Here is a 21,324-nt window from a genome sequence, read left to right as displayed (position 1 = left end):
TTTTTCCCCCAAGAGTCATGTCACTGCAACAATAATAGTTAAATGAAAAGCTATTTAAACTGAAGAGCCAAGAGCTTGGAATCGTGTCATGGGAGCAACCCTGAGAATCAAACAGCAGTGCTTTGCCATGGTTGCTAATTCAGGATGACCTGATACGACAAAGGATCTCAGGATCCTGAACAGCATTTTCTCTGCCTGCACCCCACATTATGCACATCAGACCCAAACATATGCTAGACAAAGGTGCTGTAAATGGCACTTATAGTTCATTACCCTGTCATCTGCTGCCTGTGCACTTTCACTAATTACAGTATCAAAACTTGCCTATGGGAAGAAAAATATTGGATGCAAGGTCAAACCTGTCCGTGAAGACCTGAATCCAAGTCTGTTGCTAAAACCTGAACCACCGATGTGCCAACATCAGCTCCTTCTGGCACAGATACCTCATAGTTGGAAGACACAAAGAATGGAACATTATCATTGACATCTGCAAAAGATGATGGATTGAGATAATGCTTGAAGTCTTCTGGAACATCTTTATTTATTCTAATTTTTTCCCCACAACTATAATTTCGTTTGGAAAAAAACTGGAGTTAGGTTTATGTGGTTTTGTAAGAGCAGAGCCTTACAGCAGAGCAAGTTAGGTCAAATCTTTGAAAATTGATCCTGTTGTAAGGACATTTTCATTAAAATTGTTTTTACCACAGTGTTGAATAAAAAAATATGAATGTAATGAAAAAGTTAAATATCTTATATCAAGCAAAAAACTAACCTACTGGTAGCTTTTTCTATAGAGAAGAATATTTCCAGTGATAATTTGGGAATCTTTATTAGATTTCTCCCTTTACCAAAAGGAATTATTTGTGCTTACATTTATACAGGCAAGCATTAGCAGCAGGTAAACATTCACACACCATTTTTGCATTACTACATTTCCACATCTTCTAGTTGTACTTACAACATGTCTCAGGCTTTTTTATGACTGTACAATTTCCTTTGATAGGACAGAAATGCACAAATTGTTCTTAGGCAGTCTGTAATTTCACGTACTTCATCTTAACTCACGGTGTTATAGTAAAAATAAGGAGAATATTGTTCTGAATGAGTGTTCAAACAGCAGCAATGCTTACCTGTTACATTAACATAAACAATGGTAAAGGAAGCTAGAGGAGTCATTGCCACATTCTGTGCCCGGACTGTCAGGCTGAAGAACTTGGTTGTCTCAAAGTCAAGTGGTTCAGCAACAAGAAGAGAAGCAGATCCGTCAGCTCTATTTGGCCTCAGGTAGAAACAAATTGGCATGTTTGTCTCTGGAACTTGACCCTCTTCCAGGTTATATGTAACCCTGGGATCACCAAGAGGGGATGTGGCTTTGATGGTCTGAAGGAGAAAAGAGCCACCATGTGTGTTGGCACAGGGTTGGAAGTGTTCAGTGTTCAGTTTGATGGGGAGAACAGTGCATGCATGACTAGGACAACAAACAAGAGAAACAGTTAAGGTCCATCCATTGAAGATATGAATTTCATTTCACAACATTTAGGCTTGTTGCGGGTCTTTATCAAAAACAAATGTACCTGCTTGTACAGTTTAGCCTAGAGAAGAAAAGGCTCCGAGGAAACCTTATAGCAGCCTTCCGGTACCTAAAGGAAAGCTGGGGAGGGATTATTTGTCAGGGCAATGTAGTGCTAGAACAAGGAGTAATGGCTTTAAATTAAAAGAAGGTAGATTTAGATTAGATATTAGGAAAAAATTCTTTGCTATTAGGATATTAAGGCACTGATGTAGCTTGCCCAGAGAAGCTGTGGATGCCCCAAGCATAGAAATGTTCAAGACCAGGTTGGGTGGGGCTTGAGGCAGCCTAGTCTAATGGGAAGTGATCCTGATCATAGCAGAGGGTTGGAACTAGATGGACTTAAAGGTCCCTTCCAACCCAAACCATTCTATGATTCCACGTTTCTGACATGGATGCAGAGGGAGCACAGCAAAGGAAGACAAAATGAAAAGAACAGGGAGGTAAGCAATCGCATTCATAACATACCAGTATCTTGGTGTCACGGATGGTGTTTTCAGGGATTGTGACCCAGTATCTGCTCTGCTCCCAGCGGGGTGGCTGGCTGAGCGCATTGGTGATGGTTACGGTCAGCTCCACGGTGCTGCTCCTGTTGCCCCCATCCGTTGCTACAATATAGTGACTAATGCGTGTTGTCTACGAAATGAAGAAGATGAAGGATATTTGCAAAGTATTTTGTGCAAATCAAGACCCTCTGTGACGGGTCTGGGAGTTGCTCCATTCCAGCAAGCAGTCATTACCTGGGAGATCCGGTGGTTCACATACACCCAGCCTGTGCTGGGATTGATCTGGAAGTACTGAACCTGATGCGCTAACATGGAATACGTGATGGCAGCATTCACACCTTGGTCACTGTCATGAGCTGTGACACGAAGAAAACTCGTCCCTATGGGAGTGTCTTCACTGAGGAAATCTTTGAGAAGAGAAAGGTACTGTCAGCAGGTTTGTTCTGCTAGCCTCTGTCAGGACAGTTCTGGGGACGGTCACTCTTAGAGCTCCCAGATGCTGCTGTCCCTCTGTGCCTGGCATCATGAAGGTCTCTGTGTTTGGAATCAGTGCTGAATGTGAGCAGTAGCACCCCCAAGGGGAGGCAGGGGGCGATGGCAGAGCAGGAAGCCTCGGGTCTCGCTCCTTGCTCCCAGCAAACTGACTGCAGCAGAGGCAGCGCCTTTGTGCCAATGGTTTGAGGCAGACCAGTCCTTCTCTGAACCTGTTTTTGTAACTGTCATCTGAAAACCTGACAGCAAAAAGGTGCACAGTTGCACAGAGTAATTTTGTTTTGTCTTCCTGAATCCTAGCAGGGATTCCAAAAAAGTTATATAGAAATATATATATATAGAAAAATATATATATATAGAAATAGTTCACAGTTCTGCATTTTTGAGCTGGGAAAATCAGTACTGCTCAGTATTCATAAAACAGTGAGCTCATATTTTCTGCTTTTTCTCCCTCTACATTTTGTGGCAGCAGGGCACTAAAATTATAAACCACCACCACTCCATGAACACAAAGTTGAGCTTTAATTAGCTTCTCTTATCCCCCAGGATGTTCAGTTGGCCTAGGATTCGTGTCCCCAGCGTGTCAGTACAGCCAGAACTACTCTCAGAAGAGATTTACTGGCATTAAAATAGATTAATGAAAATGGAATTTATTACAAAGAAACACTGTAAAATATCCTTTCTTTGCGTTTAGATTTATACTTTTATAGTCAAATCCTGTTAAATCACATTGTAAAAAAAAGCATTCAGTTACTTGGAAGGGTCTTTCTCTCTCATTTCACGTACTTCTACTTGCTGCTGGCATAACTAGCAATTACTATGCCATCCATACTGCACAGAGTTAAGCATTTGTTTAATGCCTTCATTTCACACAGATTTATAAGATACATGGCTTAAATGAGGGATTTGACTAAGATGCTAGTGCTCAGAAATAAAGAACCAGCAACTTCCAAGAAGAACAGAAACCTATGAATAATGGCATTTGGTCCTGTTAGAGAGGAAGCTATTTTTAATTCTGTGACGTACAAACATTGATTACTTAGCTGTAGACACTGGAAAAGTACTACACATAAAGTGACCTCGTTATTTGCGGTTTCTCCACCCCAAAGGACTGCCTAGATGATCACTGTGGCCCTTTTCAACCCAGACCATTGTATAATTCTATGATTCTGTAGACGTATACTTAGATTATTTCTCAGCAGGTCACTTTTTCATGATAAAATCCTGCCATAAAGCATTCAACTTTTTGAATCCTACGAAACATTCTGGCCTCTCTGACACTGGAGACAACATACTTACAAGCCAGGATCAGGGCTCACAGCCACCTGCAGACTAGCCAAGGATTTCAGGTTGTTTGACAAGAGATATATCTAATATCATTCCAAACCATTTGAACAGGGGCACTCTATCAAGGAAACAAAGATGATGATTGCTCTTCTAGCCACGGTTGGTGAATTCTCAGCTACAATGTCATGTATTGTTTTACGATACTGAACAAAAAGTCAGTGTGCAGAAAGATGGGGCAAGGGAAAGACAGAAAGTAAAGGGATCAGATTTGCATAGTTTGTAGGACTGAAGACAGTCAGTGTTTTTAAGAGTACTGCACTGAATAAGACACTTATAACAGTGATCAGTTCTGCCTACTTGCACTGGCAATGAGATAAGCAGTAACTGACTCAGCTGGCAGCAAAGAAAAACCTAAAAACTTGTCATCAGTATTAGGAACTATCGAACAGGCTCATGTTACAGCACTGGGACAAGGCGGTTAACCAATCACTCACATTGGTAGCGACTGTTCTCAAACTTGGGATCGTTGTCATTGACATCAGCGATCAAAACAGTGATCTGACAAACGCCGATCAGCGGCTCCTGTGCTTGGTCCGTCGCGGTGACAGATAGGGTGTGCTCCCTCTGCTCCTCACGGTCAAAGCTCTGTGTGGTGGTGATGACCCCTGAGGACACAGACATCACCTGTCTGCGTGCCACAGCCTCAGGACTGAGCCTGCAGAGAGGGACCACCACTGCTCCTCTACAGGAGAGAGCTACAACTGCTCACAGCACAACCCACAGCAACCCTGCAAGGCACAGCCCCAGCAAGATCAACCAGACAGAACCACATGTTCTGTCTCTCCTTCTCTACTTGCTAGACACTAGCAGCAGTCAGCAGGTTTCTCTCTTGCTGCACCCCTAAGGGGTTTCAATCTGAGATCCTGGCTATCTCATTGCCCGGTCTCCTCATGAAGGTGTCCCATAGGGCTGTTCCAGCAATAGTCCATGTAACTGAATATTTCAAAGTTAGCTCATGATTGCTCTGGAATCTTAAGTGATATAACCAAGGTCATCTCGACAGTGGGAGCCTTGCTGAACAGATTACAATGAGATGGAATCATGTTTCAGTCAGTAAATGGAACAACTTTCTCCCAGTCCACAGCTTTTCCTCTCTGTTGACCAATCCTCTCCCAGCCTCAGCTCTTTTTCTCTGGTTGTGAGCCTTCAAAGTGGCCTTGGGACTACTTCCAGACCCACATCTCTGCTATGCTCAAGGTAAGGACTGTGTTTCTCTGTTGACAGCTCTCCGAGTTTAAACACCAACACACAAATACCCCACCTGACTGATGTGACTACAGGAACTCTTTCATCCAGGAGGCATCAAGAATCTCTGCCAATGTCACCTTCTGGTATGAACATTTTGCCTCTGTACACATGACACTGTCCTTCCCATTTGTGCATAAGCTGAGAAATAATCTGCATTAAAGAACTGTAAACCCCACTGAAGGGAAGTACACACTCAAGCTGTTTGATTCTACCACGCATTTTATAGCTGCACTTGGTTCAATAGGAAGAGAACTGACTCAAAATAGCTTTTTACGTTTGTATTGAACGGGGGTTTGTTGCCCTACCTAATTTGTCTTTTCAACTACTATAATCTTAATTTAATCAATATGCATAGTTCTCCACTTAGTCTATTTTTCAGTATTTATTGTATAAGCCGTTACAGTTAATCCAACAATCAGACCGTGGCATTCTCACTGCAACACAATGGCATTTTCATTTCATCTCAGCAACGCAAAAGCCACTGACCTGTGTCCGAATCGATGCTGAAGCCCAGGGAAGCTCCATCACGGTGCATGAGCCCATACTTCACCTCTCCATTAACACCGAGGTCTGCGTCGTAGGCTTCTACCTGCAGCACGTACGTGCCCGGAGGCTGGTTCTCCAGAACCCAGGTGCTGTCACTGTAGTAAGTGCACTAAAAACACACCCAAACATCCAGCCCTATGTATTACATCAAGCCGTGTGAATTAGCTGCACAGTGGCAGCACATCTGAGAAGAACTCAGAAGAAAACTATTACTTATAGTCACAAAGAAATCAAGCTGGAAGGAAGGAAGATGGGAAAAAAAAAGAGAATGAATACTTTTCTGTGTAAGTACAAAGAAACGTGTTCAATTATAGACTTATTCTCTTTTACACATTTCCTTCACCTGGAGACAAGAAGAATCTGTAAGGCCAGCTATGGATGGGAAGAGAACACCTGCAGGAAGACATCTTACCTCTCTGAACACAGGCTTGTTGTTATTAATGTCATTAACTCCTATGATAACCTCAGCAAAACTGCTGAGAGGAGTGGGTCCCCCGGAGGCATTGTCATCTATTGCAGTGATGTTCAGGATGTATCGAGGCCCTTTCAGATTGGGCACAGGGCTTCTGCGGAGCTTAATGATACCTGCATTTGGAAGCATAAAGTGCTTTATTTTACCATGTAAACAAACAAGCAAAATAAATAGAACATTATATTTCCCTGCCACTATATCTTCGTTGCAAAGCCACAGAGCTCAGTTATCACTGAATCACATCAGCCATCATATCAGACAACACAGCCCTTGGACAAGTTCTCCAAATTTTGGCTGATACTCAAATCAACCATGCATAATCAAAGAGCTATTTCTAACTGATATGAAGCATCTCCACTAGCAGAATATGTGAATATGGTGCTTTCTTATGGTTTTTGGCAGAGCAATGAAGCAGAGTCAGTACAGAGTAGACAGTATCATAGAATCACAGAATGGCTTGGGTTGGAAGGGACCTTAAGCACCACCTAGCTCCAACCCCTGCCATAGGCAGGACTGCTCCCAACCAGCTCAGGCTGCCCAGGGCCCCATCCAGCCTGGCCTCCAGGGATGGGGCACCTGCAGCTTCTCTGGGCAGCCTGTGCCAGGACCTCACTGCTCTCACAGTGAAGAATTTCTTCATTATACCTATACCTAAGCTACACATAAGCTCTTTTTGTTTCAAAACGTTAGCCCTTGTCCTTGGAAAACGTCTCTCTCCATTTTTCTTATAAGCCCACTTCATGTACTGGAAGGCCGATATAAGGTCAGCCTGGATCCCTCTCTCCTCCTGACTGAACATCTCCAGCCCTCTCAGGTTTTCCTCACAAGAAAGAAAATGTTTCCTCCTTTTTGTGGGAGCCAGGGGAGAGAATGCTGGAGAAGAATGGACATAAAAGGAGGAAGACAGAGGCCAGGTGTAGTTTTCCTGTGAGATCATCTTGTTCCTAAACACTTCCTACATCTCAGGTGGGGTTGTCCCCATGTCCCCACTGTTATAGCTTGAGAAGTCAGTGAAAATATCCTTCTTTTTATTTTTTTTCCTCAAGGTTTCAAAACATGCTTGTTTTGTGCATTCAACACATCAACAGATGTACCTGCAAAGAAGCCAATCAGTTATTTCTCCATTATTGAACAGTACCACACTTTATTCAAAATGCAGACATTTAAGTGACGTAAGGACTAGTACTGAGGTAAGATATTATTTATTATGTGACGGCAGAAACTAGGCTGTAGCAACTCAGCAGCCCTGGACTGTATTCATTTTAAGTAAAACCCATTCTCTTTTTAGGACCCATTTTCTCCCATGCTAACTTTGTGTTTGGAGTATGGAAATTAAAATAGAAAAGATTGCTTAGAATTATTATATCTCCCAGATGTGCATATATGAGATAATTGCTGTAGACTAATGCTGTAAAAGCTACAGATAGTAAAAGGATGTGGACTTTGAGTTACAGGAAAATTAATGATGGAATTTTCAAAACCTCTCTGAACATCTGCCTAAGAGTGATTAAACCAGGTACTTGCATTCCCTTACAGCAGTGCCATAAAAGCTCTCTTACCTTTATGACTATCCAGTTCAAAATTGCCCTCCTCATTTCCTCCAGCAATTAGATAGAGCACCCCATCTCCATCAGGGTCCTTGGCCCGGACAGTAGCCACTAAGGTACTGGGACCAGCATCTTCCGAGAGGAACGTTCTGTAACTGAGGCAATCACATTCAGTACCAGCTTCCAAAGCCTTTCTTCAGACAAATCACCCTTTGGTTTCACTGGTACTTACAAATGCACAAAAAACCCAACCCATTTAGTCAAGTTTTATCAAGATTACACACATGAACAGCATCTGTACAAAGCAAAGTGGCCGTTCAGGCTGGCTTACACAGGCTGGGAGAACACGGGCGCCTCATCATTCACGTTGGCCATTCGAATGCGCACCGACGCGGTTCCTGTCCGAGGGGGTTGTCCTTTATCGACGGCAATCACCACAAACTCATACATGTGGTTCGCTCGCTCGAAGTTCAGCCTCTGGTTAGAATTAATGACCCCGTGGTGGGTGATGGAAAAATCAGTGCTCTGGATGAAGTAAGTGATCTCCGAGTTGGAGCCAGAGTCGCAGTCTGTCGCAAGCACTGTCAGGGAACACATTTAACAGACCCGTCATGCCACAGAAGAGGTTTCGGTGTGCTGTTTTCCACCTAGTAAACCTCTTTTGGAACAGACTTTGCACTAAACTGTTTTCTCCATGAAAGCTGTGTTGCTGCTGGAAGGAACTCAGCAGGAAGCTAGCCAAAAGTTCTGTCCCACTTGCATCCCAGCAGCAACGCGAGAGCAGCGAGCCCAGCACTGCAGCCTGCCTCGTGGCAGCAGCACTCAGCACCAGTAATTACCACACAATCAATACACACACTGTTAGAGCATTATCAGCCACAAATTGTGTCCTCGCTCTCTCAGGGGATGCCGTTCCCATTTAATTAGCTCCCAGCTATGTTATAGCTAAAGCACTTTTTAATTACCTGGCACTTCAAGGTATAAAGAGTGATTAAACATCGCTCCCTGGCAAGTGTTTGCTCAGTACGGCGGTGTCCCATCTGCTCAGCAGCAGCAAATCGGCAGAACAAAGAGGGCTTATATGTTGTATCACAAGCGATTGTAAGAGCGGGAGCTCAGCTCTTTAATTACCCTGCCATTTTCCTCCTCAAACAGCGAGGCTTCAGCTCATATCCACACCAGTGCTAAACCGCCTCCTCTTTCAGGCAGTAGGACACAAGCGTGGCCGTTGCAGTGGCCAACAGGCTTGAGGAAGGCATAGCAGTGACTCCAGTGCTTGCAACAAGCACATGGACACCCCAATAGACAGCTCTATGGGGTGCAGAGGCAGCGACCCACAGTGATCAGCAGATTTGTTCAGAAAAAGGGAAGAAAAGGATTTGAAAAAGAGCAGTGAAATACTGAGCTACTTATCTGCAAAAGGAAAGACCAACCACCTCTGCCTTTGGGAAGTTACTCACCTCAGTGTATGGTGGTTCTAACTTCTCGTTTCACGTCTCAAAATTCTGCTGTGAGTAAATAAATGGTTGGCTGTATTACGACTATGAGAGTAAAGGTTATGGAGTTAACCACTCATGCTGCACCAAAGATCTACATCTATTAAAAACCCGAGAAAAGTAGAAATGAAAGTGAAATAAAACTGAAATTTTGTAGTAAAGTGTCTATTTCAGAAAGAAAATTATAAAGTGTAATGCAGCTTTGATGTGGACAGTTCTGATTTATTCAAAAGAGCTGACATGTAACCATGTTACTGACATGTAACCATTCACAAAAACATATTTTACATGCTCATTGATTACACTCTTCTATTTTTCCTGGCTAGTAGGGAATGTGATGCTTTCTCATACACTGTAAAGCAATCTCTTGCTTCCCAATAGTAACAGGGAATTCCATTTCCATTCCATTTCATCCTACAAACTCATCTGCACTGCAACAGTATTTTGAGACTCGTGCAGCAAGTGCAAGCAAGTCTGTGCTAGTTTTGCCCATGCTGTGTGCTAGCTTACTGCATGCTAACTACACATCAAAGCCTGCTAGTTTGGCTGAAGTTGACAGCTACAAATCCAAGCCCTGCTTTGCTAGTGCAGCAGTGCAGTTGAACAATTACACCAGCAAAGGAGAACAACCAGCCTCAGCACAGCAAAGGCTGTCCTGAATCTGCATTTCTCTTTCTTTGTAGGACAAGCTGGGGCTGCTACATGCCTCCTAGTCCTCCAGGAACTACAGCCAGGTAAGAGCTGCTCTTTTCTGAAGTGGTATTAGCTTTAGCAGCCAGGTTTAGCAGCTCCATGTGCAGGTGACTGCACTTACCCCTCCCTTGCAGCTGCTCCAGATGCTGCTCAGCCCTGTGACCAAGTGGCCCATTTTTACTGTCACTGTACTTACACTGAGCACTTTCTGTTTTAAGAAAGCTCTTTCCCTTGAAATTCACTCAATGTAGCAAGACAGTCAAGCCGGATGCAATTGTAAACCTCACCGCACAGCTTTGCCATTCTGTTTGCCCTGGATATGGGACATACATCTTTTCCCACAGTTGATCAGCTTTAGAGGTCTCATGGAGAGAAGAGCTTTCATCTTTTTAAAGAAAATCACATACTTGAGAACTTTTAGCAGCTGATCAGCTGGCAACTTATTTCTTCCTGTGAGCCATCAGACCAAAGCATGAGCTGCAGCTGTTTGCTTTCTTGTTAAGTTTCCACGGAAAGCATTCCCTGCAGCCCTGCTATCAGCATGCCATCACGAAGGAAACTAAGCTTATTATCCCCACTGTGTCCTGTGCACGTTCAGCTTCAAATGCTGGAAAACTACATCCTTGTCCTCAAAAGCGACATCTTCTACACATGAATTTTTTCACTGAGTCTTGCCTTGGCACTCATCCATTTCTCACACAGTTTATCACTACCCTGAGGTCTCAGCCTAAGTTTTAAGCAGTGCATCCCTGTGCTGTGTGTGGCATCACGATTGGCTTGATCAGAAGACACCTAAGATAGAGGGTGTTTAAGTGACATCAGTTTGAGGAACGGACTTCTACTCCTTTTCTTTTATGGAGTGAGACAAGACATACCACACCATCCAAGTTCAGTCCTTACTTATGCAACCACAATATTTCGAAAGTGACTGAAGTTTGGGTTGGAACTTGGGGTTTTAAATTATTTCCTAATTTGTCAGCAGGATACTATTCTGAAAGAGAGTAGGTTTAGATTATATGTAAAGAAGAAACTCTTCATTATGAAGGCTGTGAGGCCCTGGCACAAGCTGCCCAGAGAAGCTGTGGGTATCCCATCCCTGGAGGCCAGGCTGGATGGGGCCCTGGGCAGCCTGAGCTAGTGGGGGCAGCCCTGCCCATGGCAGGGAGTTGGAGCTGGTTGGGCCTTACGGTCCCTTCCAACCTAGAAGACTCACATTTGTGCTCAGGGTTTACATTCAAGTAATATGTGATCACCTTACACACAACAAACTTGGGACAATGACTTGGGATAAAACAAAAGAATAAATGTAAGTTCACACGTTTTCCATAGGTTTCTCCTTGAACACTTTTTAAGTCAGTCATACAGCATTTAAAACCAATTTACGAGAAAAAAATAGCTGCTGCCCATTAAAAAAAAAAACAACAAAACACTAAAGAAAGAAAAAAAAACAAACCTAGCTGAAACTGCTTCCAGGAATCAAAAAGATGACCAATCTCAGTAAAAATACAGCTACAAGGTTTAAAGTTAAAGCAGTCCACTAAGTTACTACCTGTCAGCTGCCTTAACTGCTTTGATGTGCATTAGAGGGTAATGCTCATGGCCAGTCATCTTTGCCCAGCTGCCTCACGTATTATACTTCATGTGGGAGAAGTTGTCCATGAGGAACTTTGCCAGTATGACCTGGCACAGCTACATGACCACCCAGAGGTGCTCTCGACGCATCATCTCTGCACCACTGTGCAGATGCTTCTGCGTGGGGCTCCCCGTGTCTTGCAGCACCACCAGCACTCTCCTGTGCAGCTCTGCCTGGCAACCCACACCCATTGCAGCAGCTGTCCCTAGACTCAGGCATTCAACACCAACAGACACTAATAAATCTACTTCCAGGATATCTAAAAGCCATCTGCAGACCCCAGACAAGGCCACAACACACATTTTATAAAGCCACTGCCCACCATGGAGGAGTATTTTCTCATGACAGAAACATGAACCTGTAACTAATGGGTCTGTGACAAGACTGAAGTGAGAGGTGCCAGGAAGGTGTTCACCTTGCAGGAGAGATGTGCCGATGGGAATGGTTTCAGGAACGCTGTCCCTGCTGTAAATGGAGTTCTGGAATTCAGGAGAACAGTCATTTTCATCCGTGATGTGGACCATAACCTGAGACAAAAAGGACACGCTGAGATATAAGTTCATTTTCTATGCTTAGGAAAACATGCACCTCACTCCAGACGAAGTCTGGGCATTCATTGGAGGCTTAAGGATGAGACAGCAGCAATGTTAAACATTTCCTTGCACTATGCCCTCAGCACTGAGAAGTGCTACCACCTCCACTTCCAAGCTTATGGGAGGCAAAGCCATAGCCAAACAATAAGAATTTTTTTCTGGAGCCTAAACTGACCTCATATAAGAGTCCAAATTTCTGCCTTGACCACAGGACCTCCCTCTCAAGCACCACCTACCTTCATAGAATAGAATCATAGAATTGTTTGAGTTGGAAGGGACTTTTAAAAGCCATTTAGTCCAACTTCTCTGCAACCAACAGCTAGATCAGACTGCTCAAAGCCCCCTCCAGTCTGACCATGAATGTCTCCAGGGATGGGGCATCCTCCGTCTCCCCAGGCAACCTGTTCCAGTGCCTCCGTATACATGGTAAATCATTCAGGTGATGAGGTGACGGAGATGGATGGGACAGTGGGTGGCAAGTGAAGGATTTCCTGTACCTCAGTCACACTGCTCAGCGTGCTCCCGGCTTCCATGGCTTTCAGGAGGAGGTGGTAAAGGTGGTGCTCGCCCTCATAGTCCACAGGGTGGGTGAGCACGAGCTCGCCGCTCTCCTGCCTCACAGTGAACAGACCACTGGGGTTCGTCAGCAGCGAGTAGGACAGGGGCTGGCTCTGAAAGGAAACAGCCTCAACCACTGCCACTCTGCAAAGAGGGAGAGAATAGTGTTTCACTCCAAGCTGATCCCTGACACAGGTGAGACAGCTCACCTAACAAAGCAGAACTTACTTTTCTCCCGGTGGTGTGTTTTCAGGGACAAACACACTGTAGGACATATTAGTGAACTGTGGAGGTCGGGAGCCCACCAGGATGGAGATGGAGGCAAAGGGGCTCTTGTTGCCATACTCATCTGAGGCTTGCACTGTGACCACATATTCCTTGTTCCACACCAGAGGTAAGCCCGTGGTCATGACGATCCCAGTATCCACATCGACCTGAAATCGCTCTTCGCCACCTACCAATGTACACACAGAGCTGGTCTGAAAAATGCCCCACAGCAAGAACATTTGAATCACAGAATGGTTTGGGTTGGAAGGGACCTTTAGGGATCTAGTTCCAACCCCTGCTATAGGCAGGGACACCTGCTCTACAACAGGTTGCTCGAAGCCCCATCCAACATGGCCTTGAGTGCTTCTGGGAGGGAGGCATCCACATTTGCATCTTTGGTGTTTTAAAGTAAGCTACCCTCAAATCATCTACCTGTACCCTGCATGCATTTCTTTTTCCCTCTCCTTGTCTCTCACTCACACCATGTTATCTTGACTGGTACACAGTAAAAGAGGACAGAATGTATAAAAAATATAAGGCTCCACTTGTTTTCAAAATAGAAGTAAAGCAAAGCAAGGAAAATTCCCATCCACACATCTATTTTTCTTACAGCACCTCCAGCTTCTTCACCTGCTGTATCCATAAGGATCTCCCAAGAGGTAAAAATCTATCAACCGAAATGATAATATGGGAAACTGATAGGAAAAATCTGCAGCTTTGCAGAAGTTCGTCATTTCTTTCAGATTAGATCTACCTGCAATCAGTGTGTAAGATACACCAGCACTGGTGTTCTCACTGTTGCTGTATCGTGCAGCAAGCCGGTAGACAAGAGTGCCTTTCCGCGCATCTGGATCAACGCGTGCCAGGTAGGGGTATGGGTACATGGCCCAGGACAGGAGCTCCTCTTCTGGGGCCAGGAGGGTCACGTGGCAGAGGTACCAGTCATCATCTGCAAAAGATGAACACACTGCCAGATTGCTCACAAACTCTCATCAGCAGTGTTTACGGTCGGATCCTTCAGCAGCTGCAAACCAAACTGAATCACTCATCACATTCATCCTATTGCATGCACGAAGAATTCAGTTCACATATGGACTTCTGAAGCTTGATGTGCACTAAGTACAGTTAACAACTACTTAAAAATACTTTCAATAATAGATATAAATTAACTAGATATGCATGTTAAACATTGTGCCAGTTACACCACTTAGCCATGAAACAGTTTAAAATGCGCATCTAAACACAGGTGAAATTTGATCATTTTATTTTCAACAGATTCAGCATAAATCTCTCCGCGTGCTGGTCACACCACTTTTAATGCAGACCAGGATACAGCTGGCTGCAAGGACACGCGGCTGGCTCATGTTGAGCACTTATCAACCAACATCCAGGAGCCTCTCCCCTCAGGGTTACTCTCAATCCATTCTGTGCCCAGTCTATATCTGTCCTTGGATCACTAAATACACAAAATAAGTTTAAAAAAAATAATAATAATAATAATTAAAAAAAACAACAAAACAAACCAACCAAAAACCCAACAATCAGACCCTAAATGTAGAAAGGGAGAAAAGTAGAAATCAGCGCATGAGAAATGTGCATTGCCTGCCTGACAGAATATGGTCAGGTATTCGGACAAATTGCTTCAAGGCTGCAGGTCTGCTAAGGTCTACAGCACTGTCAGAAGAGACATGCACACCTGGGTATCCATATGTCTCACATAGGAGGTCCCAACCTCTGCCTTTAGGACAACCAAATTTTACATTGGACCAAAGAAGAAAGCAGCATGTGAGCAAAACTGAAGGCCAGAAAGAAGCTAGAAATTCCAAACAAATCTTAACTGTAGACCTCAGAGATCAGATACCAAATAAAAGACTACCCACAGACAGAGACATCCCCCGACATGGAAGACTAGCATTTATGGGCAGTCTTACACCAGTAAAAATGTGGTCTGGACAAATTTATTCCTCAGGAGGGGAAAGACTTCATTGAATGTTCAGTTTTTGAAGTATTTAAAATAATTTAAGACAGGGTTTCTTTAGCTAGAGTAAATTCTTAGATTACATGGTTTCTCTTTTTGTAAACTATCAACACTGAATTAATGGGAACACTGTTCGGAACGTTATCCTAAGAAACTTCTACAACCATTCAGCAAAAGGTAAGGCTCAGCCCTCAGCACAGGCTAGGAGATGACCAGCTCTGCTCTAGGTTTCAATATTCCATCCACAGCTGAGAGGAGAGCTGAGAAACATAAACCAGCCCATCCATATACAGCACCATTTGGCGAGTACCAAATAGAATCAATAACAAGATCCTGCTGTAAAGAGTTGTAAAAAACACCACTACACCAAAATATCAGCCCTTCACATAAGCCTTACTCATTAAAATAAAACAAACAAAAAAAGGCACAAGCCATACACAAGAATACATTTCATTGAGTTCAAGACAACATCCAGGGAAATAACTGTATTGCTCAAATTAATGATAATTTTCTTACGCTGAACTCACCCATGTCCCATTTGCTTGTGCAAACAGAGCCCAGCAGGACTGGGAATTACAAAAGGGGGGATTTAGACTGGATGTAAGAAAGAAGTTTTTTACAATAAGGGTGATAAGACTGGAACAGGTTGCCCAGAGAGGTGGTGGATGCCCGGCCCTGGAGACATCTAAGGTCAGGCTGGATGGGGCTCTGAGCAACCTGATGTAGCTGTAGGTGTCCCTGTTCATTGCAGGGAGCTGGACCAGACAGCCTTTAAGGGTCTCTTCCAACTCAAAGATTTCACTGATTCTAAGGAAGCTTTCACCTTCAGAAAGACTGAGATTTTTGTCCATTAAACATAATTTTCAACCAAAATAACATACTGATAATTTTTTACAATGACCAAAGCTTCAAAAGAAACAGCTAAGCATTTCAGATCCCAACATCCTTCTAAAAGACATCAAGTTCTTTAAAAAGGCAAGTAGGTGATGCAAAAGCCACTGCTGCCTCTTCTTCTTGGTGGACAGAGGGGCTTCATGGGCAGAAGCAGCAGTGCCACAGCGGCCTGATTGCTGTGGTGGTTTTCCATCACAGTGTCCAGAAGCACAAATCCCTCCAGCACCCAAGAGGACTTACAGCTCTGGGAAGTGCCTCAGAACACTGTGATGCTGGCAAAGCAAAGATGAGACACTTCACGTTCAGAATGCCAGACCACACGAGATCTCAGGACACAGCCGAGGGTGCACGCGTAGGCCTAAGGCCCGCACCTGAGGTGTGCACCTCTCTATAGCAGTTCTTAGCTGAGTTTTCCTGCCTCAATCCCTCCTGCTCACCACATGAGCTGCTCTCAGTTCTCATGCCCATCTCTTCCCTGGGCATGAGCCCAAAGAAGGCAGATGCCACACAACCGCACAGAGCCTCTGCCTGCCAGATGTACAGGCATACAACAAAACCAGTCCCAATGAGGAAGATAATTTTCTTCCAGCTTTGTATTGGTTTTTCAGCTGTCAGAACTGGAAAGCCATTAACAGATCAAGTCGTTGAAATCAATAATGTTTTATTTTGTTCCCCTGTCACAACTGTAGCATCCTATCAAATCAAAATACAACAGCTCACCCATTTTGTCAATATGAATTTACTGAAAACAAACAATCCAGGAAAACAGGCTCTGTAGCCTGTGAAGAAGACTACCAATGGGATAAAACACTGGGATTGACACCACATGTTTGAATAAGAGCCCTGGTACGATCCAGCTAGAAGTCAGAATTAAGGGGCTGATTTTCATGGATATACCAGCATGCCCCCAAGGCTTCAGAATTACTCCTTGGAAACAAATAAGAACAAGGGGTTGGCAAAGGCTGGTTGGGTTGGTGGTTGGACTAAATGATCTTAGAGGTCTTTTCCAGCCCTATGGATTTTGTGATTCTATGGTTCTGTGATTCTATGATTTGTGATGCTATGAACAGCACATCAGGGATGAGGCTGCTTGGCAGCAGCAAAAGCAGCCTTGGGAACTTAAGGAAAAGGGACTTAAACTATTGCTCAGAGGGCAATTGCCCCAGTAATTGCCCCAGGAGAGCAGCAAGCAGATGGACAGGGAGAACTCACTGTGCGACTGTCCAAATGATAAAGAGCATTGTGTCCATTGGACGAGAGCATGAAGAAAAGACTTGGAAAAGGTTTTTAAAATACAAATGGCTTTTCTTACAAACTTGTATCAACTCCATGTCCATTTAATCGTTTTTCTCTCCCTAGCAGAAAGAGGAAACATGATAGATGTGATTTTCTCTTCCTGAGAACTGAGTCTTGAACTACATCAACTAATGTGGGTTTACAATAGAAACCTTGTATGAATTGAGAAGTAAAAAACGTTCACATCTGAGAACTAATGGTAGTTTGTCTTGTTTATATTCTCTGTGGCAAAATAAACCATTTGAATGTAAGAGACAGCACCTTGCTATGCTCTTGGGCCAAGCGGCCACAGGGCAGGGTCAGGAGCTTCTGCAGAACCTGTGCACCTCCTGTCAGCTCCATCGAGCCTGAGAAAGGCTTGCAGTCTCCAGGACTGAAATGAAAAATTAGCCTCAAGTGACCTGCTTTCCTCAAATTAAAGAAAAAGAAGTAATGGCCAGGAAACACCTGGTGTGCTGAATAAGCTAATAAACTTCTATCTCAAATGTCACACGAAGAAAGGAAAGAAAGTGGCTCTAGAATCCTATAAATGCATGTCCTGTAAATCCACAATTTTCCTTATGAAATGTACTTTACAGGAGCAATTTTTAAAAATGGAGTTGAACAGACTGAAAACTGTGGAAGATCATAGTGTTTTGGTTAAAGCAGAAAGGAAAAACAGGTGGAAGGGCACTCATTTGTTTCTATAGGCTTAAGCTGCCCTCAGGCTGCAGGCCAAGCAGCTGCTGAGGCAGTAAGGTAAAACGCTTGGCAGGCAGCTTGCAGAAAATCTGCATTTGCCTTTAAAACCGCACTTCAACAGAAGACTGGGACAATCTGCATCCACCTGTTTTTGCAGTTATGATCAGTCACACCACTCCAGTGCTGCCTAAGGCATCACATGTCTCATAAATCTGCTTTCTAACAGCTCCTGCCCCCAGGTACCTGCAACCCAGTCCTCAGCAACTACACAGTGCCCAAAAGCACGGAAGAAAAGCATTGGATATGAGAAAAAATAAAAGAGATATAGATGGAAAGAGTTCATGAAAATTCCTCTGTGAGTACTTTTGTGCCTTTCAGAAATGTCCCCCAGACACAAGCATTCTCAGGAATAATATACTTACAGAGTACTTGTATTTCCAACAACATGCCTCATAGCAGCAATTAATCTTTCAGCAGCACTCATTGTTGGTTTTACAAATGCCTCTGAGCCTACAGCAGTGATGCTCACACAATTTCGCTGCCAGCTGGGCCCACCCTCTCCTGCCCAAACAGTATTAGGATCTGGTTGCTGGGTTGTTCCTACAAGCTTTAGGAAAGCAGCTGGCCAGAAGACGGGGATCTCAACTAAGGGTTTCCCCTGAAGGAAAGGATAAGAGAAATCAGTTTTCACGAGGTCTTGACAAGCAGACTGGTGAGCGATGCCTGCGATGCTCCCATCTCTGCTGCCCTTCCCATTGTGGGGAGAAGCGGAAGGACAGCTTCACAGCACAGGTAACACTCTGGAATAAAATCTTTCCTTTTTTTTCCATATCTTTCCTCCAACTCTCTCAAGAAAAGTTGCACAGGGTGGTTTTAATGTAGTCTTGGAAGTGCCAGGTCAACTCTGCTCCAATCAGCCATGAGAGATGCTTGGGAGTGAAGTTTCTGATAATGAATAGATGTGATTTCTCAAAGATATCCTAAGGACATTGGATCCAACGCTCAGGGGTACCATATCCCCTTGTAACACCCTACCTCACCCAATGCACACCACAGCAGTAAGTAGCTACGACCGTATCTTCCATATCTTGAAGGCAGGGCAATACCAGTAACATTACAGAAATGGGAGTGCTTGCTTCTCTGAAGGCACACAAAGCACTACATCAGTTTGTGGATCAAAAGCCTGCAGCCACAGTATACCTTGATGAGGAACAGTGCCAAGTGCCCCATCAGCAGCTGTTTCGGCAGCGATGGCTTTCCCCCCTTGGTTAACCACAGACAGCAGCACCACAGCCCACCCTGCTGCCATCACTTGGTGACATTTCTGGGGCACATTTCTTTATGTACCCAACTTGTATCGCCCCTCAGGTTTCAGTTGGCAAGGTTTAAGGAACCCAGTCTGTTCTCTCATTGATGTTCTCCTATACAACAGGTCACCACATTTCCCCTCTTAAGTGACATCTATTACAGTGAAAGTAGTTGGTGTCCTCTTCCCCTTCCACCGACACACAGAATTACAGGCTCACACACTATCCCAAGTTGAAAGGGACCCTTAGGGATCATTGAATCCAACAGCCCTACCACTTTGCTATTCTTCCTTTCCCAAAGCTTTTATCTATTCTATATGTTTGCTCAGCCCAAAGCTCTGCCAGCTCGTTTGATATAAGCCAGCAGCTGGAGGAACACAGCACTGACTGCAGCCTACACACCCTGTGCTCAGGTCCATCCCTCAGTCAGCAATACATAAGCCACCAAGAACTGCACAGTTACAGGAGCATAACCCCAAGTTCTTTCCATCAGCCCAATTCCTAAGGCCACACGTTCGAAGGATTTGTCCAAACTTTCTCTTAAATTTTTGACAGTTTCCACTAGCATGCCTACCTCACTGCTCAGGCAGAAACTTCAAAGTTGGAGAGTAATGCATTAAATTACTGCTTTAGTACAGAAACTTTAATGAAATGCTGCTGAGGAGACCCCAGCTCACATGAGTAAGGACAACCTTCAAAGAGGATGAAGGAGGGGATGAAGCTCCCTTCCACCCCAGGTTCAGATTTCCAAACACAAAGGCAGCACATGTGCTTGCCCAGCTGCCCTTCATGGGCAAACAGAGAATGTTTGTGTCCATGTTCCGGGCATCCTGTCCTGCAGCAGTGTCACAGGATCACAGAATATCCCAAGTTGGAAAGGACCTAGAAGGGCCATTAATCCAGCTCCTGGCTCCACACAGGATCACCCAAAAATCAGGAGCTGCAGGCTCCTTGGTCAGAGCAATGGTCTATTTCCTTTGGCTTTAGTTACAACTGGAAATGCTTCTTACCAGCTGTTTCCACAGGGCCAGCTATGGAGCCTCACAGCACTGAGGGTAACCCCATGCCCACCAGTGCTACCAAGTGAGTTGGGAAACAGGAGATTGTGGCACTTCATACACAGAACACATTTCAGTATTTTAGCTGTGCAGCACGAGTGCTGTGTCTCAGCATCACAGAATCGTTGGAATTGGAAGGAACCCTTAAAGGCCATCAGGTCCAACTCCCCTGCAATGAGCAGGGACACCCACAGCTACATTAGGTTGCTCAGAGCCCCTCCAGCCTGACCTTGGGCATCTCCACTGATGGGGCACCCACCACATCTCTGGGCAACCTGTTCCAGTGCCTGCCAGTCACCTGCTGTTAATTATATTTGGCAAGAGGCACGAGAAAGGGGAAATGATAAGCAAACACAAGTAAATTCTGCTTGGCTTCAGACAGCTCACCACTTTTTTCAAATGAAACTAAGACAGTAGAAGCCTCCAGCTCTGGTCGTGTAACATAAACTGCAAGAAAGAGAGCCTCAGTTCATCCCTGGGCAAAGCTATGGAATAGTTTTGATTTAAAAAGCAGCTCAAAAGTGCATCAAAACGACCTTGTCCCAGTTGGCCATCGAACTCCTTTCTCCCTGAGGCTCATCCCTTGTCAATACATTATCTGTGCACAGACACGAGTGAAAATACATGGCACAGAGCTGCACTGGAGAGGACAGCGTGTGTGATTTACACAACACCACTCGCAAGGTTAATTGCTGTGTTCAAAATAAGCAAGGCCGCCGGGCAGCACGTTGTCCAGACAGCTTCCAGTGCTGGCTGAGTCTTGGCTGAGAATCATAGAATCATCATGGTTGGAAAATACCTCTAAAATCATCTGGTCCATCCGTCAGCCCACCCCCACCCATGCCCACTAAGTACATCCCTCAGTGCCGCATCTTCGTGACTCTCGAGCACCTCCAGGACGGTGAATCCACCACCTTTCTGGGCAGCCCGTGCCAGTGCCTCACTACTGCTCCTGAGAAGAGATTTTCCCAAACACCCAGCCTGAACCTCCCCAGCGCAACTTCAAGCCATTGTACCTCTCCTCCTACGGCTGCTACCTGGGAGAAGAGTCCGACGCCCACCTCACCACAACCTCCTTCCAAGCAGCATAGAGCGATAAGGTCTCCCCGGACCTCCTCTCCCGCAGCCCCGAGCGCCCAGCC

At 44.7% G+C, this 21,324-nt stretch overlaps 1 protein-coding gene across 1 annotated transcript in view; it reads right to left on the bottom strand.

Annotated features, from left to right (window-relative positions):
- The window catches only part of LOC100545676 (neural-cadherin-like), a 38,489-nt gene extending 23,012 nt beyond the window's left edge, over nucleotides 1–15,477 (bottom strand). Inside the window, exons 1-14 of the mRNA XM_031552968.1 lie at nucleotides 15,474–15,477; nucleotides 13,723–13,956; nucleotides 12,930–13,155; nucleotides 12,641–12,845; nucleotides 11,966–12,077; nucleotides 8,060–8,309; nucleotides 7,741–7,883; nucleotides 6,122–6,294; nucleotides 5,650–5,818; nucleotides 4,350–4,520; nucleotides 2,311–2,483; nucleotides 2,039–2,206; nucleotides 1,131–1,380; nucleotides 360–487 (exon numbers count right to left, since the gene is read on the bottom strand). Of these exons, the coding sequence (XP_031408828.1) occupies nucleotides 360–487; nucleotides 1,131–1,380; nucleotides 2,039–2,206; nucleotides 2,311–2,483; nucleotides 4,350–4,520; nucleotides 5,650–5,818; nucleotides 6,122–6,294; nucleotides 7,741–7,883; nucleotides 8,060–8,309; nucleotides 11,966–12,077; nucleotides 12,641–12,845; nucleotides 12,930–13,155; nucleotides 13,723–13,956; nucleotides 15,474–15,477 (2,406 nt within the window). The remainder of the gene's footprint in view (nucleotides 1–359; nucleotides 488–1,130; nucleotides 1,381–2,038; nucleotides 2,207–2,310; nucleotides 2,484–4,349; nucleotides 4,521–5,649; nucleotides 5,819–6,121; nucleotides 6,295–7,740; nucleotides 7,884–8,059; nucleotides 8,310–11,965; nucleotides 12,078–12,640; nucleotides 12,846–12,929; nucleotides 13,156–13,722; nucleotides 13,957–15,473) is intronic.
- Between the last annotated feature and the right edge of the window lie 5,847 nt (nucleotides 15,478–21,324).

This window comes from Meleagris gallopavo, chromosome 3, assembly GCF_000146605.3.
Source record: "Meleagris gallopavo isolate NT-WF06-2002-E0010 breed Aviagen turkey brand Nicholas breeding stock chromosome 3, Turkey_5.1, whole genome shotgun sequence".
Taxonomy (NCBI): Eukaryota; Metazoa; Chordata; class Aves; order Galliformes; family Phasianidae; genus Meleagris; species Meleagris gallopavo.
This window is presented reverse-complemented; position numbering and strand designations above follow the sequence as displayed.